This window comes from Oryx dammah, unplaced genomic scaffold, assembly GCF_014754425.2.
Source record: "Oryx dammah isolate SB20612 unplaced genomic scaffold, SCBI_Odam_1.1 HiC_scaffold_11077, whole genome shotgun sequence".
Taxonomy (NCBI): Eukaryota; Metazoa; Chordata; class Mammalia; order Artiodactyla; family Bovidae; genus Oryx; species Oryx dammah.
In genome coordinates, this window is record NW_024080471.1 from 5350149 (window position 1) to 5376155 (window position 26007).

The following is a 26007-nucleotide window of genomic DNA, read 5'->3' on the forward strand; positions in this document are numbered from 1 at the left end:
ACAGGAGACTAGTTTTAGAGAAATCAAACAGTTCATTGGGTTTTCCATGTGGTTCTAGGGGTAAAGAACCCAAATGCCAGTGCAGGATACTTAAGAGACCTCAGTGTGATCCCCTGGAGGAGGGCTTGGAAACTAACTCCAGTATTCTTGCCTGGAGAATCCCATGGACAGAGGAGCCTCACAGGCTATAGTCCATGGGGTTGCAGAGAGTCAAACGTGACTGAAGCAACTTAGCGTGCAAGTACGCATGCAAACAGTTCATTAAAAGGCAATATTGAAATTCCAGTTCTCTGTGCTTTCAGTGTCAGCTATGACAGTATAAAATCACCAAAAGCCAGAAACAGAACCTCTGAGCAGAGACCACAGAAAAATCTGGTCAGTAAAAATTCTTCATATGTAAACTATAACACTGACAGCACAAAAGCAGAGATATTTATGGGGAAATGTTTCAAAAGCTATTGCCTTGTGTGAGAACTGTTTTGAGATTTTAAAAATATTCATAGGTTTTGAGTCAGTATTTCGAGGTCTCCCCATGAAAAAAGAAATTTAAAATGTGCACAAAACGTATGTCCGAGTATGTCAGTGCAACGGTTGAATTTTTTAACTGTTTTTTTTGTTACAAAGGAAAAATGGCTATCATAACAGGCAAAACAATTAGAGATTTTTTTAAAAGTTAGATAAAAATGTTCCCCTTGAACTCATATTCTCATATATCTTCCATTTTGATCTGGTTTTTAGGTTTATTTTTTATATTTTATTGAAATATAGTTGATTTACAATGTTGTGTTAATTCTCACTGTATAGCAAAATGATTCAGTTGCATATATATGCACATTTTTTTCTCAAATTCTTTTCCATTATGGTTTATCACAAGATATTATAGTTCCCAGTTGTACCGTAAGACCTTGTTTATCCATTCTCTACATGATAGTTTACATTTGCTAATCTCAACCTCCCAATCCTTTCTTCTCTCTCCTGCCTACTCCATTTTGATCTTTCTAAAGCAGCCAAATTAAAAGATTAGTGCAGAGTTTTCACATCTAACATATAATCATATACAAACACACACACTCAGGTCTTTTTCTTCAGTTAAAAAAAAAGTAAGATTTTAAAATTACTTTATAATTTGCTTTTTTTACTCAACAATATTATGATGGATATCTTTCCAAGTCAATATATTCTCATAGTTAATGCGACTAAGTTACCAGCTCTATTAATATCTGTTAAACATTTGAGTCTTTACTACATTTTTTTTTTGCCATGGCAAGGAATGATAAAGTTAATGTGCACAGTTTTATTTCTATAAGAAAACCCCTCTCACTTAAAATGCGCTTATATAGAATGTTGCTAGATCAATGGAGGCATGTATGCAAGACATTTTGAAATGTAAATATATGTGTCTGTTTTGTATTTGCATTTCCATTGGAATAACCCAGCCCCTGTTTTGCTCAGTTCAGTTCAGTTCAGTTGCTCAGTCACATCCAACTCTGCAACCCCATGGACTGCAGCACACCAGGTCTCCATGTCCATCACCAACTCCTGGAGTTTACCCAAACTCATGTCCATTGAGTTGGTGATGCCATCCAACCATCTTATCCTCTGTTGTCCCCTTCTTCTCCCGCCTTCAATCTTTCCAAGCATCAGGGTCTTTCAAATGAGTCAGCTCTTCGCATCAACTGGCTAAAGTATTGGAGTTGCAGTTTCAACATCATTCCTTCCAATGAACACCCAGGACTGATTTCCTTTAGGATGGACTGGTTGGATCTCCTTGCAGTCCAAGGGACCCCCAAGAGTCTTCTTCAACACCACAGTTCAAAAGCATCAGTTATTCAGCGCTCAGCTTTCTTTATAATTCAAATCTCACATTCATATGTGACCACTGGAAAAACCAGAGCTTTGACTAGATGGACCTTTGTTGACAAAGCAATGCCTCTGCTTTTTAATATGCTGTCTAGGTTGGTCATAACTTTCCTGCCAAGGAGTAAGCGTCTTTTCATTTCATGGCTGCAGTCACCATCTGCAGTGATTTTGGAGCCTAAAAAAGCTAGAGGCATCCATTTACTTCCTGGAGAACTAGGACTGTTATAGTAGAAAGAATGAAAAGAGACAGATTATGGAGGTATTCAGCTTTCTATAGTAAAATAGGATTTCTGAAGACTATAGGAATATGAATGTTACAGAAATAATGAAAAGAGAAAGATGAATTTGAGATTTCTCCAGCAATAACAGGAATTGAGGAGACCACAATTAGACAATAGTGTCAGGCAGCTGCCTGGGAGCCTGTAGAGCGGGTAGGAGAGTGCTTCACTATATGAGTTCCTGGGGAGCTCTGACGGGGGTGAATGAGTAACTAGCCAGTCCAGGGTTCCAGACCTGGAGATCAGGCCTGGTTACTGAAACCCACCCTGGGCAGTGGTTTGGAGCAGAGATAACCGCATGTTTACCAGCTCTTCTATACACCCAGCTAAGTGACTATCCATAGAAGGTAGGCAAGTGACTCATCTCTCCTGCCTTTAGTTTTTCCATCTGTAAAATGGGGATTCTGTTTCCCAGTGAGATCACTTACAGAAAATACTCAGCTCAAACTGTAGACTTACCGAGAATCACAGAATGGTAGCAATTATCATCTTTAAAAGGTAAAGGATTTAGGGAAGAAGGGGTCCCTGCTTCCCAGTGCCCTCAACAAGATTTAGGAAGACATAGACTATCAGCGTCTTCCCTACCCCCAGCCGAGATCAAGTGAGCCCTCATACGTTCTGGGTGAATAAATGTCCACTTCCCTTCTTTTACAGACTTCCCTTTCTTCCACTACCTTAGTTCAGTAAATTTTATTACAGTTGAATGTTTGGCTTTGTACTCAGAAATATCTTCTTTGTTACTTGATTTTGAAATTTTTAGAAAATATTATTCTACTTATCACTGTTTTACTAGAAACAATCAGAGCACCTTTTACTTTTCCTCTTTCACCTCCAGTTTTTGTTAGATATATATTTACCTTTGTAAATGCCATGTCTTGAAAAAATCTCTAATGTTATTTCAATGTGATATGCCTGTTCATATTTTTCCCCTTCTCTGGAATTTGATTTCAGAAGCTATATTTTGCTGGGATGTCATGTACTTCTTTGCACTTTTCCAATTTTCTGCCATCTTTTTTTCTTGAAAAGGACTTTCAACATCAGAAAACTGATCATCTTTGGCAGGTTGGATTTTTTTGTCTTTTTGGACTGAGGGATTATCAGTGGACAAACTAGCAAATTCCCAGCTCTTCCCAAGTCTTGAGGAAGAAGTCCACTGGTATCAAGTCTGTTCACAATGTGATCAACTGCACTTTCCAACTATAGAGACAAGGAGCAACTAACTGCCCACCTGAAGTCCACCCAAGTTCTCCCCACGTCAGAGCTCCCCCGTGGGTCCCTATAACAACTACACATGCTGGTCCTGTCTCAGGTTATCCACTGGAACTGACCAGCCTTGTCTGTTTCCACCAGAATGAATAGGGACCTACACTGGCTGTTGTTCCTGGAAAACTTAGGAGAACTCATCAAATCAGAAGCATCTTCCACCATTCTGTGTCTTCCAAAGCAAGAGAACTGAGAGCATGGCATTAGGGATGTAAACTCAGATACTATCTTTTCAGAGTTACTTCTGGTCCTCTTCAAACATACCTTTATCTGTAACACAGGCATATGCATCTCTGGGACAAAGCTAACCAGTAATTCAATACCATTTCTAACACAATGCCCAAATTTCACAATAATCATTAAATTAAGGACAGAAATATACAATTATCTTAAAAAGGCACACAACAGACACTTGGCATGTGTCAAATGAACAAGTGATTTTCAGCTATTCCTGAGACACTTGGCTATTCAGGACATGTGCTGTTTTGCTGAGGCATGGTTAGCAATCCACTGCATGGTGGGATTGGTGAGCTGGGAATCTCTTATCCGGTACTGTAGCTTCCTAGGTGGTGCTAGTGGTAAAGAACCTGTCTGTTAATGCAGGAGATGTAAGAGACCCGGATAAAAGACACAGGTTTGATCCCTGGGTTGAGAAAATCCCTTGAAGCAGGAAATGGCAATCCACTCCATTATTCTTGCCTGGAGATTTCCATGGACAAAGGAGTCTGGTGGACTACAGTCTATGGGGCCACAAAGAGTCAGACACGACTCAGCTACAGTCTATAGGCCCGTAAAGAGTCAGACATGACTCAGCTCACACGCATACACATACACACACACACACATCAGGTAGTGAGAGAGTCTAACTGTGTACCAGCATTTCAACCTGACTTTGATGGGCACTTATTTTGTCTATTCTACTCAACATCTACTTCAGAGGAATTCTCATGAAAGATCTAAGGACATTCTTAGATGTTTTAATGCAGGAGACCCAGGTTTGATCCCTGGGTCAGGAAGATCCCCTGGAGAAGGAAATGGCAACCCACTCCAGTACTCTTGCCTGGAGAATCCCATGGATGGAGAAGCCTGGTGGGCTACAGTCTATGGAGTCGCAGAGTCGGACACAACCGAGCAGCTTCACTCACTCACTTACACAGGATGCAACGACGTATGAAGAAAGGTCTGTATGTAAGAGCACATGTGTAAGCGAGCCTGTGAGGAACAGGTTCTGCTGATGTGCCCCTCACACTGCTATGCAACAGCAGCACGAGGTCTGTGCTTACTGCATTGTCGATGTCTAAGAAAACTAAAAGGAGCCGGATGGATATGCTACATGAAAATAACCAAAGAACGATAAACCAAGGGACACTCCTGGGCAGGTTTTAGTGGTTTAGGAAATGGGTTTGACTGAAGAGGAATGAACAGAAGAGAAACTGGGAATTTAGAAATTTGTGTAAAACATACATCATTCTTCTTTGTATTTCTAACACCAAAGGAAATGCAGTGGGAAATCCAAAATTATCTCTCTGTCTTACCTTGGAAGATCGGAAGGTAAATGCAGTTGATTTGACATCAGCTTTTTCTTTGTCCATGAGTAGAAGGCTTTTGTCTTCCATGAGACTCAAGTATTTTCCCGTTGTGACATGGCGTAGTCGAAAAGGTTGTCCCCACCTTATGTGGCTTCCACTCCACCTAACAAAAAATGTTGAGACTTGATCCAATAGCAAACACAATGACAGGAGAAACAACAATTAAAATGTATGTGTCAGACAATGAACAAGGAGGTTTTACATATACTGTCTTCTTGAGTGTTTCCAAAAACCTTATGATGGTGGTGTATTTTTATTTCAAAAATAACAAAATGGTTATTTGGAATGGTTATAGGTAATCTTCAATGTCATGTAGATAATAATAAGTAGAAGCAAAATTTATCTCAAGGTCTTCTGACATCAAATATAATACTATCCACACCAAACACTACTAAGATGACTAAAACTTGTGTTCTGAGTTAATTTCTAATCACCAGTCGCAAATAAAAACATCATGAGATTAAAATGACACTTTAAACTCATAAAACTCATAAACTAGGATTGACTAGTTTTTTGTTGGATTTGAACAGATTTGAAGGCAAGTGGTATTAGAGTCAATGCCTAATTATGTTAACTGGAATTCATATATACAAACTGAATTAGATATTTATCTAAAAAAAAGAAATCCCATCCTATGCTTTAAATTTTAATAATACGGAACAATGATGTCAATAAAAACCAAGGAACAAAAGAGACAAATGAAGAAACTAAATTTGAATAGGGTCAAGAGAAAAAAACGCAAAAAAAGTTACATGCAGAACACAGAAAATGCAAACTAAAGTTGCACAAAAAAGATAAAAAGCAAAGTTGTGATCATCAAAATCTGCTTTTAAAAATAGTGGATTTCAGATAGAGAAGAAAAGAAAAATGAAGATACAGATCATTCTCGCATTGTACAGAACTGTGTTAACTGAAAACTATACATAAGAGAACCTTGTCCTCACTATGGTAAAGAGTGGAAAGAAGGTTCCAATAATGGAGACTTTCAGTTATCATGCTAGTGTCCAAAGCAAGAACAGCCTCTTATCAATGATAAGAAATGTGCTAAAAATCAAATACTTTTTTTCCAATAAAGTAAAAATAAAAAAGATTCACCATGCCCATAAAGCTGAGAGAAAATAATGATAGTAAAATTGCTATCAGACAAATTAAAATTCAAGGCAAAAAGTATAAAGGAGATATTATTGTTGTTGTAGAGTTACTAAGTCATATCCAACTCATTTGCGATCCCATGGACGGTAACCCGCCAGGCTCCTCTGTCTATAGAACTTCCCAGGCAAGATTACTGGAGTGGGTTGTCACTTCCTTTTCTAGGGAATCTTCCTGAGCCAGGGATCAAACTCACATCTTCTGCTTGGCAGGCAAGTTGTTTACTACTGAGCCACCTGGGAAGCCCATAAAAGGATACAGTTGATTACTTTACAATGAGAAAGATATACTGCTTCCCTGGTGGCTCAGAGGGTAAAGCATCTGCCTGTGATGAGGAAGACCCAGGTTCAATCCCTGCGTTGGGAAGATCCCCTGGAGAAGGAAATGTCAACCCACTCCAGTATTCTTGCCTGGAGAATCCCATGGACAGAGGAGCCTGATAGGCTACAGTCCATGGGGTCGCAAAGAGTTGGACACGACTGAGTGACTTCACTCACTTAAAAAGAATGTACTATGTCATGAAGCTTCACATGCCAATGGCAAACAGAAAATGAAATACAAGACACACAAGCATAAATTTTTAAAAGATAATTACAGTAGAAGCTCTTACCACTACAAAACGAATCAAATAGATAAAAAGAAATATTAGAGGATTCCAATATGATTTATTAGTTAATAAACTTCTTTTCATACAGAATCATTAAAAACTTTTAGATTCTATAAATTATGAACACTATTTTTATCTTTTTAAGATTTGCAGTAGACTTATTAATGCCAATTTTGTTTCAACAAATTATCTTTAAGTTAATTTTATGATGTTGTTGGACTATAAAAAGAAAGCAGAGCACCAAAGAATTGATGTTTTTAAACTGTGGTGTTGGAGAAGACTCTTGAGAGTCCCTTGGACTGCAAGGAGATCCAACCAGTCCATCCTAAAGGAAATTGGAAGGACTGATGTTGAAGCTAAAACTCCAATACTTTGGCCACCTCATGCGAAGAGCTGACTCATTTGCAAAGACCCTAATGCTGGGAGAGATTGAGGGCAGGAGGAGAAGGGGACAACAGAGGATGAAATGGTTGGATGGCATCACCGACTCAATGTACATGAATTTGGGTAAACTCCAGGGTTTGGTGATGGACAGGGAGGCTGCGGTTCATGGGGTCACAAACAGTAGGACACGACTGAATGACTGAACTGAACTGAATGCTGTTTCCCTAACCTGGATTTTTTCTTAACCTGAAGTACTAGCCTGGACTAGAATGATACTGTAATAAGTTCAAGTTTTACATGGAAATGTTTATAAAGATAATTACTTTGGATAAGTCCTACTAAAATAATAACCATGTACCAATAAATCCTGGTAATAACACTGCTGCTGCTAAGTCGCTTCAGTCATGTCCAACTCTGTGCAACCCCAAAGACGGCAGCCCACCAGGCTCCCCTGTCCCTGGGATTCTCCAGACAAGAACACTGGAGTGAGTTGCCATTTCCTTCTCCAGATAATAACAGAGTAGTGCCTTAAAAATGAAATTTAATTTTGTTTACCAATAGCATGTTAAAGCATTTCTACTCTGGTAATAGAAAAGCTTTGTGTATTCCCCTCATGAAATTAAGTATACTGTTTGCAGATGCTATAAAAAAGCAATTATTTTTAATACTGTTCTATTATTTCAAGGAGCATTTGAATATTTTATCAAATATTGACTCTTCCTAACCAGAGAAAACAACTTCATTTTCAAATAGTCCATAAGTATGTCCAAATACATACTTTTCACCAGAACTTCTAGAGAGTATTCTGGATCCCATGTTCAAACCTATTTGGGCTCAAATCTAATAGGGTTCATATACATAAGCACTCTTCTCAGTCCACCAAGGGAATTCTGTTCGAAATGGAATGAACTTGTCCAATTCTCAGTTAAACATTGTGAAGTCTAAGAACATTTTCTTTAGCTCACAAGCGCTCAAATTAGCTCATCTCATGTGTCCATGGTCCAAAAGAAAAGAGGACAAGGCCAGGAGAATCAAGGGTAAGAAACTAATATTTCAGTAAAAACTGAAAACAGTTGAAATAAAGTAGTTATATAAACCAGTTTCCTATGTTAACATATTAGACAACTGTTCCCCATGTATTATCTACATTTACTTGTAAATATCTCAAAGGAATGAGGATATTAATTATTAAAAACATTTAACATAAGAAAGTAGAATTGTAAGTATACATAATGTGTATTTATAATTGCAGTGATCATTTCTATTACAGAAACCAATATATATCCTACATATAACAGTCTTTAAACTTTGCATTGAGGTATAATACAGGCATGTGTTTTCTATTACATCTGACTTCCCAAATTAAAGCTTACTTCATTAAAAAGTTCATGATACTGAAAAACTTTTGACACAATTAATGTTATTTGTATGAGACTGCCATATCAAATCTATAATTACGGGCCTACATAAATTATAACAAATATATAGTTTGGGACCTCACTGGAGAAAAAAATCATATGGCATCCCAAAGATTACAATATAAACATTGACCTTTGGAATATAGTTCTGTTATACACATAATCAGCGATTTGAATATCACTTTCAAAGCAAAAGAAAAGTAAGTAAAAATGTGACAACCGAATATAAAAAGAACACATGCAAATTCAATGCAATCTAATTTATATATTTATAGTGATGCCAAAGGAGGTCAAAGATGCAACCAAATCTTTAACAAAAAAACTTCCATGAAGAAATCCATTGGGATACTTTCAGGAGTATTTCTGTAATTACAGCTCACCAATAATATGCTGACAATGAAAAGGAAGTTTCCTCAGGCTTTCAGGAGCTCTTATCCTTTTTTTTTTTTTTTAAATAAGTGATAGACAGATTTAGGACCTGACTTCCTCAAAAAAAAAAAAAAGATAACACGATAATTTAAGTACACAATCGTGAAGGGTAGGTAGATCTACAAATGTGAAAAAACATCTCAAACCTGTTTTACAAACGTGCTATTTCATCTCTAATTAAGCTGTCATTTTTAATAATACACAAGGCAAATTACAGAAATATATGTATATATTTGGAATTCTTTTCCCTAGATTCTCTATATAATTTATGAAGCACATAAAGGCTACGAGCTTTCTTCCTTTTGCTTTATAAGTCATCTCTTCTATTTCCATCCCATTAATAGATTCACTGTCCATAAAATTTTACTTTTATGTTCAAGATTTATCAGTTTTAATATTTCAGTGGGTTTGACCAACTGTGAATTTATATAGAAAGAAACTTAGTATTATCAATTAATTGACTGATTGAAACAGTATTATCAATTAATATAGAGCACTTTTTAAAAGTTGCATATTTACAGTCAGAAAATATAGAAATAAATTTAATTTACATGCATATTTTTGTTGAGTAGGAGTAGATAGTATGAGCAGAAAATCAATCAAAAAATCTGATTGGGGTAAAATTCTGTCATGGGAGAGTAAGCTAATATGATTTCAATGAGAAAGATGAAAAACATATTTTTTCACTGTTAAAGAGACCATGTTCAAGCATTTTTAAATAAATAAAGATGGGTATTAAATTGCAGCAGTACATAAGGTCAATGGGATATTTTTATGATTGTACTTTACCCAAGTTATCATAAAATGTCACTACTTACAATACACTGTAAGTTATATTCCATGCATCTATTTAAACTGTTAATGAAAAAAATTCTATGTTGAGCCTAGCAATGTTCAAGGAAATACAAAGTCTTTGAAATTATTACACAGAGTACATAAGCAAAAAAAAAAAAAAAAAAGGTGAAGACCACTGAACTATTTTAATCATTAATCTCAAAATATCAAGTTAATAAAATAGAGCAATTCCATAATAAGACAGTTCCCTACACACATCCATGGAAGTCTATTACCCTAAATCAATAAATTTTTAAAGTGTAATATAACAGGGAACAAATACATCGAAAACTCTGATTTCTGGACAAAAATGACCTTCTAATCTTTTCTTTTAATTTGATTGATATTTAAATTCTATTTAAAATAGTTCAAAATGACACCTTTATCATCAGTACTGCATTTACTTAGAGTAACTAAAAGTCAATCTCTGGACAGCTTTTTGAAGTCACCAGAAAAAAAAGATAATCATTATTTGTATAATGAATACACAGTGAGTCTGTTTCCAATTCACATTTCTCACTCAGTTATCAAGCTAGTTTTAAGAAAAGATAGTGACTGCTAGTGATGACTCTCATACCTCATTCGGGTTTAAGTTTCCACTGGTTTACATATGCCTTTGTAATCTGAAATGTGAAATGTAATCTGAAATGTGATTCAGATCAATCCCGGATCTGAAATGTGCGACAGGCCTGCAAACAATTTGTCCTGACTCCAAACCTTACATCACTCTGCACTAGGAGCTCTTCCTGCCAGGAGAGGCACAGACTGGGATGAATCAATAACACAAAACCAAACGAGGCTAAAAAAAAGCAGATGGTATAAAACCATTGCTTACCACCTGGTGAATGTAGGCTGTTGCTGCTAAGTCGCTTCAGTCGTGTCCGACTCTGTGCGACCTCATAGACGGCAGCCCACCAGGCTCCCCCATCCCTGGGATTCTCCAGGCAAGAACACTGGAGTGGGTTGCCATTTCCTTCTCCAGTGCATGAAAGTGAAAAGTGAAAGTGAAGTCGCTCAGTCATGTTTGACTCTTCGCAACCCCATGGACTGCAGCCCACAAGGCTCCTCCATCCATGGGATTTTCCAGGCAAGAGTACTACAGTGGGGTGCATCACCTTCTCCAGAATGTAGGCTAGTGAAAGGTAAATAAATGCAGGGGGAAGGCAAAAAATGAGAGTGTTTCATCTACATGTTGTTTGTTAGCATGACCATTTTGCAGAAAAGTTCAACAGCACTAGATATATGGGGTTGGCCAAAAAGTTCATTGAGGTGTTTCCATAGATGTTACAGAAAAACCCAAATGAACATTTTGGCCAGCCCAATCTTTTGTACCCAAAGCATCGGGATGTATTCAGAAGTTCTACTTACGCAACTCTTAGTGTCTCTAGTCGCCACAGGGAACGTGCGTGAACCGATACAGCACCACCTTCATAATGAACAGTTCTGTTAAAAAAAAAAAAAAAAGAATATAAAAAGCCCGATTTTAATGTTGTATTCTTAGACTCCATTTTTCAAGTCAATTAAGAAAGAAAGTAAATGGGAAAGCTTTGGATAAACAGTGAAAGTTATACTTTTTGGTAGGAGAGAATATAGCTGGAAATATAAGTAACAGTGACAACAGTGATCTGAATAAACAACTGATTTAAACACATTTCTTTGCCATTTACTCCCTGTAATCCCATTCATCCTCTGTCCCTCGCCCTGGCCATTGTTTCCTCTCTCCTAGTGAATACTTTCACCAATAAACTTAAGTCAATAAAAATACTCTGTTCTGAGTTTAAGTGCTGTCGAAGTGTAATATATTATAGCTTCCCAGGTGGCTTGGTGATGAAGAATCCACCTGCCAAGCAGAAGATGCAAGTTCGATCTCTGTGTCGGGAAGATCCCCTGGAGAAGGGAATGGCTACCCACTCTATTATTCATGACTGGGAAACCCCATAGACAGAGGAGCCAGGTGGATTACAGTCCACGGGGTCACTAAAGAGTCAGACACGACTTAGCAACTAAATGACAACAAAGAACAGTTCTCCTATTTTGTTTCCTTCTTACTATTTATTTATTTGGAAAAAAAAATATTTACCATTTGTCCTGGAGTACTTTCTACCTTCTGATTTTGCTGATGACATCCTCACAGTGGTTTAACATCTGCCTCTAAGTTGGTAGTTAGATTAAAAATTCTAGAAACTTGCTCATGTTTAAGATTGAGATATTTTGGCAAGAACACTTCAGAAAATGGTGTTTGCCTTCCTAGCACATCACATCAGGAGGTAACAATGACTACTTTTTAACTTTTTATAGTAAAATTAACTCAATATCAATCTGACCCATCCATTGGAACTTAAGAATTTTAGGTACCTCAATGACCAGGGTCCTCAGCAGGAATTTTCAGCTGCAGTTGTGAATATAATCATGGGGATAGCTTTTAAAATCCTGACATATTGCCCTTAACACTGGCCAAATTAAAGTAAATTTGGAATCCCCAGCTGGTCATAAGAGGGAGCCAAAGTTGGGAAATTACAGTCTACATCAGTTTCTACACAGAAGCACTGCTGATACTGGTCTGGGTGATTCTCTGCTGTGAGGGGCCATCTCACGCACGGTAGGGTATTTGACACATCCCTGGCCTCTATCAACTACTCACAAACACAAGCCATCCAAGTCGTGACCCACAACTTGAGTCACAACCTGTATGTGATCACCCAAGTTGTGACAATCTAAAATGCTTCCAGATAAGATGAAATGACTTCTGGGGACAAGATTACTCGTAATGTCAAAACATTGTTAGACATCAGTAGTTCTCAATCTTCAGTGAATACTGGAATCATCTTTTAAGTTTTTTAAAATACAGATTGCTGGAGGGAAGCAACCTAAATGCCCATCAAAAGATGAATGGATAAGGAAGTTGTGGTACATATATACAAAGGAATATTACTCGGCCATATAAAGGAACAAAGTGGAGTCATTTTTTAGTGATGTAAGGGGACCTAGAGTCTGTCACACAGAGTGAAGTGAGTCAGAAAAACAATATGTATATTAAGGCAGGTATTCGGGACTCTAGAAAAATGTTACCAATAAATCAATTTGCAGGGCAGGAATTTGACACCGACATTGAAAACAGACATGTGGACACAAGGGGAAGAGGAGGGTGGGGCAAACTGAGAGAATTAGCACTGATATGTACACACTATGGGCTTCTCTGGCAATGCAGGAGAAGCGGGTTTGATCCCTGGGTTGGGAAGATCCCCTGGAGAAGGGAATGGCAACACATTCTAGTATTCTTGCTGGGAGAATTCCATGGACAGAGGAGGCTGCTGGGCTACAATCCACGGGGTCCCAAAGAATTGGACATGGCTGAGCAACTAACACTTTCACTTTTTTATCTACACTATCATGTGTAAAATAGATGTGGGAAGTGGGAAGCTGCTGTATAGTACAGGAAGCTCAGACTGGTGCTCTGTAATGACCTAGAGGGCTGGGATGCGGGTAGGTGGGCGGGATGCTTAAGAAGGAAGGGATTATACAGATTGTGGATACAGATTGCTGATTCACTTCACTGTACCGAAGAAACTAACACAACAGGGTAAAGCAATTATAACCTAATAAAAACATAAAAACATACAGTCTCCTGGGCCCACAGAGTTTCCTGTTTAGTAAGAGCAATAATTCGTATTTTTAACAAGTTCCCAGGCAATGTTGGTACAGCCAGTCCACACTCTGAGAATCACTGGATTAAAATCATTATTTCATTAGGATAGTGATTCTTAGTATTGGTTGTATGTTATAATCACATGGAAATCTTTAAAAAACCCCAGACAATTCTCAGACCATTAAATTAGAATCTCTGGGTATGAACTTGAAAAGTAATGAGTGACAAAATATAGATATATGTTCACGTGCATTTGTGTACCATATATATTGTACATAGTGATAGATACACACAAACGTAGATTTTTTAAAATCTGTTTCTAATTGGAGGATAAAAGCTTTATAATATTGTGTTTGTTTCTCCCAGACTTTTAATAAAGATCTCATACTTGGCCATAAAGAAAATTTTATAAGATTTTTTTAAGTGTAGCTATTTACTCACATATTTTCTGATCCTAACAAATAAAACTTGGGAATAAATACTAAAATGATGAAGAAAACAACAATTCAGAAAAGTAAGAAACTCTTCTAAATTACTTATAGGTCAAAGAGGAAATAGAAATTATACCCTAACCAGAATATAATTTATAAAAGAAAACTTCGTAACATATTTATGATACACAAGTAAACTTTTAGAGACTGAATACTACAATCCTTAATTATTGAAGAAATAATGAAATCCAACAAACCAAAGAATTGTCTGAAGAGATTAGAGAATGCAAAAGCATGTGTGCAGCTTTCTGTTCACTAACTCTATAGAAACAATGAACCAAAACAATGTTACAGCTACAGAGAAAAAAGAAAGTGTGTTAAAACTACTGGACAATGATATTATTTGTAATGAAATTTTTAAAGAGTTTTCTACTTCATAAATCAGAAGTCACTGAAATTTTACTGAATAGGAATTTTTAAAATATGCACACCTGTTAACCAACAATATGTGCCTTGTTCAACAATACTTAAAAAAAACCCCAGGATTCAGGCTGTAAATTACAGCCTACAAAAAACATTATCCTCCAACATAACAAACTTCATTAACGAACTCATATTTCAGGCTGATCACATAAAACTGCCCAAAGAAGTCCTTTAAAGTTATTCTTTTAATAAGGACAAATTATTCCTGTCATCAATTCCACTTCTCAAAGTGTTATAATATTGTTCACTGAATGAAAGCAGTGAGCTATTTTTGTATTTTCAGCTATAGAATACTCTTTAAGCCTATCTCAGATGTCAAATCACTTATTTCTCAGCAAAAAGCAGGGACTTTGACAGTCGGGATAGCTCATCTTTAGAGTCTAAGCCCCAGAAAAATCTAGCATTAGCATACAGATAAAAGCATATGTCCTTACAAAGATTTCACAGCCTGACAGTTTGGCATTTATCAGCATGTATTTATACCAAAATTTTACAGGATACACAGTTCCAATTAGTGGGCTTCAGCACAGAATCATAAAACACATTGTTAATAAAAGATTTAAGGCTTAAAGAGAACCCCCCCTTCTGCAGAGAAACTAGAAACACCCAGCATAATTTGATCAAATAGTTTTATCAAATATTTGGGTACTTGGTGACCCACACAAGTTGACACATAAAATTAAACATCACAATAACTAATTCAGAAAAAATTCAATTCATCTATCTATATTTCTCAATCTGTAATTAATATCCACATTGCAAGGGATCCCTATTTTCCTCTCCAGGATAATGATAGATAAATTCAGTGTTTCAGAACAGGTCTATGTCCCAATAAAACTTTATTTAGGAAAACAAGTAGTGGGCCAGATTTAAGCCACAAGTTGAGTTTGCTGACTCCAATCCAAAAGATCATACCCGTATTATTGTTAATTTTAATCTCAGGGAGAGGCACCTATATGAAATTCAAGGTCTAAAGTTCTCATAATTGTTTTAGTCAGGGTTCCTCAGAGAAATAGAACTATTCATATATATATATGCCCATATGTACATACATATGCATATATGTATGTATATATATATATGCACCTATATATACATGCAATTTTATATAAAGAGTTTACTATAAGTAGACTGTTCTTGCAATTATGGAGGCTGACAAGTTTTTAAGATATGCTGTAGACCCAAAGAGATGATGATTTAAGTTCCAGTCCATGTCTGAGAACCAGCAAAGCCAATGGCATTGTCCTAGTCCAAAGATCACAGGTTCAGATCTCAGTTTGGTTCAAAGGGAGGATAATATTGATGTCTCAGCTCAAAGACAGTAAGCAGAAAGAGTTCCCTCTGATTCATGAAGAGTCAGCCTTTTTGTTCTATTCAGGTCTTTACCTGATTAGATTAGGACTACCCACATAAGGGAAGGCAATTTTGAAGAAGTAAAGTGAAGTAGCTAAGTTGTGTCTGACTCTTTGCGACTCTGTGGACTGTAGCCCACAAGTCTCTTCAGTCCATGGGATTCTCCTGGCAAGAATACTGGAGTGGGTTGCCATTTCCTTCTCCAGGGGATCTTCCTGACCCAGGGATCGAACCAAGTCTCCCACATTGCAGGCAGATGCTTTAACCTCTGAGCCACCAGGGAGGCAATTTTACTCTTCTGTAAATTTCAATGTTAAACTCATCTAAAAGCACTCACATGAAACACCCAGAATACTTTGATCAAATAGTTTGATCAAATATTTAGGTACTTGATGACACACTCAAGTTGACACATAAAATTCAGTTCAGTACAGTCGCTCAGTCGTGTCTGACTCTGCAACACCATGGCCTGCAGCACGGCAGGCCTCCATGTCCATCACCAACTCCTGGAGTTTACTCAAACTCATGTCCATTGAGTCGGTGATGCCATCCAACCATCTCATCTTCTGTCATCCCCTTCTCCTGACTTCAATCTTTACCATCATCAGGGTCTTTTCAAATGAGTCAGCTCTTCGCATCAGGTGGCCGAAGTATTGGAGTTTCAGCTTCAGCAGCAGTCCTTCCAATGAATATTCAGGACTGATTTCCTTTAGGATGGACTAGTTGGATCTTCTTGCAGTCCAAGGGACTCTCAAGAGTCTTCCCCAACACCACAGTTGAAAAGCATCAATTCTTCAGTGCTCAGCTTTCTTCATAGTCCAACTCTCACATCCATACATCACAACTGGAAAAACCATAGTCTTGACTAGATGGACCTTTGTTGACAAAGTAATGTCTTTGCTTTTTAATATGCTGTCTAGGTTGGTCATAACTTCCAAGGAGTAAGTGTCTTTTAATTTCATGGCTGCAGTCATCATCTGCAGTGATTTTGGAGCCCCCCAAAATAAAGTCTGCCATTGTTTCCACTGTTTCTCCATCTATTTGCCATGAAGTGATGGGACCAGATGCCATGATCTTTGTTTTCTGAATGTTGAACTTTAAGCCAACTTTTTCACTCTCCTCTTTCACTTTCATCAAGCGGCCCTTTAGTTCTTCTTCATTTTCTGCCATAAGAGTGGTGTCATCTGCATATCTGAGTTGATTGATATTTCTCCCAGCAATCTTGATTCCAGCTTGTTCTTCATCTAGCTCAGCGTTTCTCATGATGTACTCTGCATATAAGTTAAATAAGCAGAGTGACAATATACAGCCTTGACATAATCCTTTTCCTATTTGGAACCAGTCTGTTGTTCCATGTCCAGTTCTAACTGTTGCTTCCTGACCTGCATACAGATTTCTCACGAGGCAGGTCAGGTGGTCTGATATTCCTATCTCTTTCAGAATTTTCTATATACAATTAAACATCAAAATAACTGAAAGAAAATCCAATTTATCTATCTATATTTCTAAATCTGGAATTAATATCCACATTGCAAGGGATTCCTTCTTTCCATGATAATGATGGATAAAATCACAGTGTTTCAGAGCACTTGAAGTATCTCCCTAAAAATTTCTGTTTGATCAGTAAAGCATGAGCAACAGTACTATCTTTTGCCTGAATTACAAAAACAGCAGTTAGGTTGTTTTCAATTTACTTTTGTTTCTTCAACACAGGGAAGCCCTAAATTTAGTACATTATTTTAACACTTAACAGCTTATAGTCAATTATTACTGCAATACCGCAGACATCACCTTTTTTCTTCCAACTAAACCTTTTTCGTAACATTTACCATATGACCTTAAAGCATGGCGATAAGAAATGTTGCTATTAGAGTTCTATTTTTGAACACATTTTGGTTTCATTTTTGTCTTAATAGAGGCTGGAGTGTGTAACAAATCCTGAACAACAAAAGAAGAACAAAAAAATAATAAAAGGAAATTTACTCAGTCACATTCAATTTTGACAATGAATCAGTTACACAAATTAAAAAATAGAGAAAAGCAGTTTACTGACTTCTGAAGATTGCCTTGCCATTTCAGATGGTTATGATATGTTTATGTAGAATTTAGTAGGGACAAAAAAAGTCATTATCATTGTATTTTAGTTACCACAATGCAGGACAGTAAGAACAAATAGCAGAATTCTTTATTTTTCCAAACTTAATGTTCAGTAAATGAATCACACACCACAGAATTAACTTCTTTTAAAAAATGATTTTTTTTAATGCTAACAAAATAGATTTTAAGAGACACAATTGGTATCCACAGGAACTACCACTATTTTTTTTATCTCAAAAGAAATGTACTGCTTTAATATAAGTACGTAGCAAAAATGATTGCTTTTCTCCCTTTTTTACATACAAGTTTATAAATTTAAAATATCATTGAATATTCATACAATCCATTGCAGCCACAGGCTAAAGAATAAAAAACAATAGTTACATGAAAAAATGAAAAAGGAATTTGAGAGAATCCAACATTCATTCACAATGAAAACTCTGTCAACTAGGAATAGAAGGCCACTTCCTCAACTTGATAAAGATTACCTACAATTAACATCTTACTTAATGGTAAGTAACTAGATGCTTTCCTCCTAAGATCAAGAACAAGGCAAGAATTTCCCCTCTTATCATTCCTTTTCAACACTGTACTAGAAGTGCTAGCTAATGCAATAAGAGAAGAAAAGGAAAGAAAAAGTATGTGGGTTGAAAAAGAAAATTTTATACTGGTTTTGTTATTAGGTGACATGATTGTCTACGTAGAAAATTCTAGAGAATCAACAACAACAAAAATAAAACTCCTGGAACTAAGTAGCAATTATAGGAAAGCTGCAGGATACAAAATTAAGGCACAAACTGGACTTCTTACACACCAGTGATGAACAGGAATTTGAAATAAAACACAAGACATTTATATATCAACCAAAAAGAAAATGTGCATTTCTTAGGTATATATCTAACAAAGTATGTACAAGATTTTTTCCTAAATGTCCTGTATTTTACAGTTATGCCCATGATCCATTTTAATTAGATTTCGTATAAAGTGTGAGGTTTGGACTGTGGTTCATTTCGGGTGTGGGCATATGGGTATCCATTTGCTTCATCTGAGTGTCTTAAGTCTAGGGAAAAATCCCTTCTTCTCTTCTTTTCCTGTTCTCCCTTGTGTGTAAGACACTAAGCATAATAACTTCTTTGGATTTAGCCTTTAGGGAATTAAAGTCAGGAAGGGTAGTACCCTGTAGAAAACTTAAGCTTTCTGCCAACTCTCAAATCTTCCCTGAGAAGAAAAGTGCACTGGGACTGCTAGTTGCTTCATTGGGGAAAAATAATAGAAAAAGTACCAGGAGAAAACATAAAATAACATCACAAAAATCACCTCACAGGCAAAAGTTCTGCACGTTGGCAAGTATATGAATTTTCTCTGAAGCAGCTATAACATACATCAGATTGTCAAAATACCCACAAACCACCCCACTATATATTTTTTTAATCACTGCCTTTAAGCCTCAGATTCATGCTATAGAAACAGGGATTCTTCCCTGTAGTGATGTGAAGTTCAGATGCTTCCTTTTAGCCAAGGATGTGGGACTCATTGTCCTCAAAATAGTGTTCTAGTCACTCAGGTTGGTAGGCTGGTTTAGTTACGATGGCATTTCTTCCCCTCCTGGAATTGCAAGTGGATAATAATCTTTTAGGAGTCACCAAAATCACACAAGTGAGGGCGTCAAGCCCTCCTGAGTTAATCAGAGTGGTTCTCAATGCAGGCATCCCACTGTTCTTCTTAAACAACCTACAGGAAATGCATGCCTTTTTTTCTCCATTTTTTACTTTCACAAATAGACGATCATCAGCACTTGTGTGCAGACTCCCATATACACATAACTATATAAAAGGGGTAAAGAATGAATAATACAATCCTGGATGAAAACTAAACAGAAGAGATGAACACACACACCAATAAGGAGAGTGTGTGACACAGGTATTTATCTGGGGCAGTTAAAGACAATTCTACCACCAACACATCTTCAACATAATTAAGTTCCGGGTAGTAACATATTGTAACGTAATGTATTACCAGACCCTAGATACTGAGGCAAATCACTCACACACAATTTCCACTGAGAGCTGACACTATTTGAATGGCAGTTGCAAAGTAATTATTAGGAAGAAAAGTTTGTTTTATTAACTTATAGGCTAACAAAGTATCACCTTAAAATCAAGGGTAACAAAGATTCCTCCTTGCCTGAGCTTCCTCAGTGGGCAAAATAGTAAAATATGTTTTCCAACGTAAGCCACCCTCTTTTGACTGAGCCCTGGACATACCTCTACCCTCACCCTGTTTAAGGAATAAGCCCAACCCCCCCCCCCACACACACACACACATAATGAAGCAAACAAGGGAAGCTGTTACTTGATCTTGTTCCCTCCTGCTACAGCAGAGGCCCCAATAAAGCCTTGCCTGAAACAAATTTTAAAAGATATATTTTCCACAATCTTCTACAATCTCCTACAATCTCAATTTTTATAGTCAGCACACACACACCAAATGCCTAGAACCTACAAGCCCTCAATAAACATTAAATGAACTGAGTTAAAGTGACTGAAAGACAGACCTACAATTAAAAGATTATTACATATTTCCTCAGTAGAATTTCTGCTTGGACCCCATCTACTATGTATGTGCCTAAGAGAGTGTTTGGCTGATCAGCTCAGCCCCAGGCAGGTGCTAAGGCAAGCTGTAAAGAATCTCTTCATCTAACAGAGAAATCAAGAAGTACATGCCTATACAGCACTTAAAGAAGTATTGCATATTTACTCAGGGCTAAGTTTGTGAGATTTCTATTGAAGTTGTTTCATAAGCAGAAAGGTCATGTTTTGAGATAACACATCTATATAAGATGTAAATGAATTATTGTGGATTAAAAACAATAACATCCTTACACTCTGATTCCATATTAAAAGGATCATATAAATACAACTAGAGCAGGAAAATAACAAAATACATGCTGCCGCTTTTACTTTTCAGTCTATACAGAATAAAATACAACCACAAAGTCATGGAAAATACAAAGAAGAGGAAGCCTGTCTTTTCTTTTCTTCTTGAAAGATATTGCTTACACCTGGATTAAGTTAAAAAACTAAATGTGAGCCAGTGAAAATGGTCTTAAATTTTCACTGAGAAAATAACTGGGAGATTTCTGTTTTTTTCTCAGTGTTGATAATTAAATCTATTGTCTCTTGCAATTCACTTACTTTCAGTGAAAACACCCCAATTGCTTTTTAATTTTAACTGAAATCGAATGGCTCCAATTTTTATATTTTCAATTCTTTGCCTTCAAAGTCTGTATTTTTAATTATTTTAAAGAATTATTAAAAAAATTTTTTTTGGTGCTCTGCAGCCTGTGGGATCTTAGCCCCTGACAAGGGATAGAACCCATGTCCCCTGCATTCGAAGCTGAAGTCTTAATCTCTGGACTACCAGGGAAATACCAAAGCCTGTGTTTTCGTAAATACTGTCTTCTAGCTCAGTCATTCACTGAGAGTTTCACTCTAGACCAAGTCAGGCTCCTAAAGGATGACAGGCCAAAGCAAGATCAGGTTGCTCTCTGCAATCAGCAGGGAGAGTAAGTTTAGCTGAAAGACTGAAGTTCTTTCCAGGGAGAAGAGACAAAGAATCAAGAATAGCTCTTCTTCATGTGCTTACTCTTCTAGTAAAACTATTTGACAAACCTATCTTATTTCCAGACCAAGGCTAAAGAGGTACACACAGGACAGGAAGGAGAAGAGAAGAAAGGAAAGTTCTTGTGTGATACCCTGACCATTTTGGAGCAAAACAGAGCCGCTTTGGAAGCTTCCTCCAAGGTAGTGACTGAGGGCATACATACCCTGCAGGATATTAGTCATCCAATTGTGTACTCAGATATAAACCATGCATCTTCTGCTAAGCCAGAGAGACATTTAATTCATTAGATCAGACCCATCTCATGCCTTAATCAATTATTTACCAAGTAAAGCTCATTAGGTCATAATATTAAAAGGGGTATGAAGGTAAAAATATTCTCATGCATACATACAGCAAGGCTTTTGCCAGCTGAGTCACTTCTGGAAAGCAAATGTAGCATTTATCTCCAGACACTGTCAGAAACAATGACTTAACAGTTCTGCATTTGAAAGCAACAGGACAGAGCAAGTATTGCATGCCAACAGTGATGCCTGCTAAGATGGAAACAGGACAACCTCTCTTTCACCCTCCCCCTCTCTCCCCTCAACCCCAAGACATACACACATCACTGGGTGTACTTTATCTATGCATGCACGTATATGTGTGTGCATTTATAGACAAGCATTTTAAGCTGTTACTGTCAAATATCCCCACTAGGATGGAAACTCCTTGAGAAAAGAGACTTGGTATCTTTTTAGATACCATTATAACCCCAGCACCCAGAACATGGCAGTCTTTTCACAAATTTTTATTGAGTGAATAAAACTACTTATGAGCTATGTGGTAAAACATGTTTTAACATATCAATAATACTTTGCAAAAAAGAATTCCCCTAATAATGGTTTGCACATTAGAAATACCAAACAATAATTCTGAATAATATTCTAACTGATCCCTTTTAAAATCTATTCATTGATTGGGAGCTTGTATACACCCGTGATGGATTCATGTCAATGTGTGGCAAAACCAATACAATATTGTAGAGTAAAATAAAGTAAAAATAAAATATTTAAAAAATAAATAAAAATAAAAAAAAAGTATGACATAATTCAGAGAGTGCATATTTAATCCATTAGTAAAAGTGTGTACACATAAAAGAAATGCTTTTGTTGATATTTTATTATATTCACATAAAAAATGGACAGAAGTAAATAAGGTACAATTGTAGAGACAGAATCTACAATAGAAAATATCCTCATGTAAAAGATTCCATGCTTGAAATAAAAACTGGCAATCAAATTTCAAGCCTCAAGAATGAAATCTTATTTTAAAAGCAATAATTAAAAACTGTGTTGCATCTGACAAATCTCTTGCCAAGCATCAGAACTTGTTCATCCTTAACTTATTCTATCTTACTATTTGAAGAGTTTGAAGAACTAAGAAACTACAATTCTACAGTTAATCTTCATTGCATTTCTCCCTTTCACCTGACTGCTCACAACTCTCATTGATGATACTTTTATGACTCTTATTGCTGTTCAGACAAGTTGGATACTGGTAGTTTTAGGGCCACATATCTTTCTGAAAAATTCTCAAGAAATTTAAAATAAAACCACAGTGATGCTTTATTTTGCGAACATGTCAATATTCAACCCATAAAAGCAACATAAACAGGAAGCATGGGGAAAAAAACTATACGTACTATATATATATATATAGTTTTTTAACTTTGGTAGGCCTCATTCTCCAATTCAATTACACTTAATTGAATGGGACAATATATGCTCTTTGTTCTGGGACTCTGATTAAAACTCCCATGAGAATGCACAATAAACAACATACATACACAAATTTAAATGTGAATAGGATTTATCCATCAGATACAGAACAGATTTGTGACTGCCAAGGCATGGAGGGTAACAGATGGAAGGATTGGGAGTTCGGGATTAGCAGAGGCAAACTATTATATATAGGATAGATAAACAACAAGATACTAATGAATGGTATAGGAAACTATATTGAAATTCCTGTGATAAATCATAATGGAAAAGGATATGAAAAAGAACATATATATGTATAACTGAACTACTGTGCTGTACCCCTGAAATTAACACAACAATGGAAATCAACATACTTGAAAAATTATAAAGATAATAAAAAGATCAATGCATCAGTATTTAGAACTGCAGTACTCATCACTGAATTGCATCTTAAATTGCTACAAGTAAGAGTCGTATTATGTATATTCAAAAACTGTCAGTGGAACAAGGCATGAGCAGATAGAGTAATTTATTTACTAACCAGGATTTACAACCAAAAATGGTCTTAAATTGCTCAGAACTAACTGTAATTTACGGTGATCTCCTTAATCAATTCAACTACTTCTCATAACAAACCAGATGTAACATTAGTTACTGAACTTTAATAACAGAATATAATTGTGTATCAGTTCAGTTCAATTGCTCAATCATGTACGACTCTTGTGACCCCATGGACTGTAGCATCAGGTTTCACTGTCCATCACCAACTCCCGGAGCTTGCTCAAACTCATGTCCATCGAGTTGGTGATGCCATCCAACCATCTCATCTTCTGTCAGTCCCTTCTGCTCCTGACCTCAATCTTTCCTAGCATCAGAGTCTTTTCCAATGAGGCAGTTCTTCACATCAGGTAGCCAATGTATTGGAGTTTCAACTTCAGCATCGGTCCTTCCAATGAATATTCAGGACTGATTTCCTTTAGGATGGACTGGTTGGATCTCCACGCAATCCAAGGGACTCACTCTCAAGAGTCTTCTCCAACACCACAGTTCAAAAGCATCAATTCTTCAGCACTCGGCTCTCTTTATAGTACAACTCTCACACCCACACGTGACTACTGGAAAAATAGCTTTGACTAGACAAGAGTTTTGTCAGCAAAGTAATGTAACTGCTTTTTAGCATGCTGTCTAAATTGGACATAGCTTTTTTCCAAGGAGAAACTGTCTTTTAATTTCATGGCTGCAATAACCATCTGCAGTGATTTTGGAGCTCAAAAAAATAAAGTCTGTCACTGCTAACATTGTTTCCCCATCTAGTTGCCATGAAGTGATGGGACTGGGTGAAAACGATCTTAGTTTCTTGAATGTTGAGTTTTGAGCCAGCTTTTCACTCTCCTCTTTCACTTTCATTAAGAGGCTCTTTAGTTCTTCTTCACTTTCACCCATAAAAGTGGTATCATTTGTGTATCTGAGGTTATTGATATTTCTCCCAGCAGACTTGATTCCAGCTTGTGTTTCATCCAGGCCAGCATTTCCCATGATGTAGTCTGCATAGAAGTTAAATAAACAGGATGACAATATACAACCTTCTTGTTCTCCTTTCCCAACTTAGAACCAGTCCATTGTTCCATGTCTGGTTCTAACTATTGCTGCTTGACCTGCATATAGATTTCTCATAAGGCAAGTAAAGAGGTCTGGTATTCCCATCTCTTTCAGAATTTTCTACAGTCTGTTGTGATATACACAAAGCTTTTGGTGTAATCAATAAAGCAGAAGTAGATGTTTTTCTGGAACTCTCTTGCTTTTTCGATGATACAGCTGCTGCTGCTAAGTTGCTTCAGTCGTGTCCAACTCTGTGCGACCCCATAGATGGCAGCCCACCAAGCTCCTCTGTCCCTGGGATTCTCCAGGCAAGAACACCAGAGTGGATTGCCATTTCCTTCTCCAGAGCATGAAAGTGAAGAGTGAAAGTGAAGTCACTCAGTTGTGTCCAATACAGCAGATGTTGCCAATTTGATCTCTGGTTCCTCTGCCTTTTCTAGATCCAGCTTGAACATCTGGAAGTTCAAGAATCATGTACTGGTGAAGCCTGGCTTGGAGAATTTTGAGCATTACTTTGCTAGCGTGTGAGATGAGTGCAATTGTGTGGTAATTTGAGCACTCTTTGGCATTGCCTTTCTTTGGGATTGGAATGAAAGCTACCTTTTCCAGTCCTGTGGCCACTGCTGAGTCTTCCAAATTTGCTGGCATATTGAGTGCAGCGCTTTCACAGCATCATCTTTCAGGATCTGACACAACTCAACTGGAATTCCATCACCTCCACTAGCTTTATTGGTAGTGATGCTTCCTAAGGTCCACTTGACTTCGCATTCCAGGATGGCTGGCTCTAGGTGAATGATCACACCAGCATAGTTATCTGGGTCATGATGATCTTTTTTGTATAGTTCTTCTGTGTATTCTTGCCACTTCTTCTTAATATCTTCTGCTTCTGTTAGGTCCATACCATTTCTGTCCTTTATTATGCCCATCTTTGCATGAATTGTTCCCTTGGTATCTCTAATCTTCTTGAAGAGATCTCTAGTCATTCCCATTCTGTTGTTTTCCTCTATTTCTTTGCATTGATCACTGAGGAAGGTTTTCTTATCTCCCCCTGCTGTTCTTTGGAACTCTGCAGTCAAATGGGTATATCTTTCCTTTTCTCTGTCGCCTTTAGTGTCTCTTCTTTCCTCAGCTATTTGTAAGTCCTCTTCAGACAACCATTTTGTCTTTTTTGCATTTTTCTTGGGCATGGCCTTGATCACTGCCTCCTATACAATGTCACGAACT

General features: G+C 37.0%; 1 protein-coding gene across 1 annotated transcript in view; it reads right to left on the reverse strand.

Moving 5' to 3' along the window:
* The window catches only part of LOC120860476 (ryanodine receptor 2-like), an 804098-nt gene that overhangs the window by 420234 nt on the left and 357857 nt on the right, over positions 1 to 26007 (reverse strand). The window contains exons 11-12 of the mRNA XM_040236295.1: positions 11180 to 11254; positions 4937 to 5093 (exon numbers count right to left, since the gene is read on the reverse strand). Of these exons, the coding sequence (XP_040092229.1) occupies positions 4937 to 5093; positions 11180 to 11254 (232 nt within the window). The remainder of the gene's footprint in view (positions 1 to 4936; positions 5094 to 11179; positions 11255 to 26007) is intronic.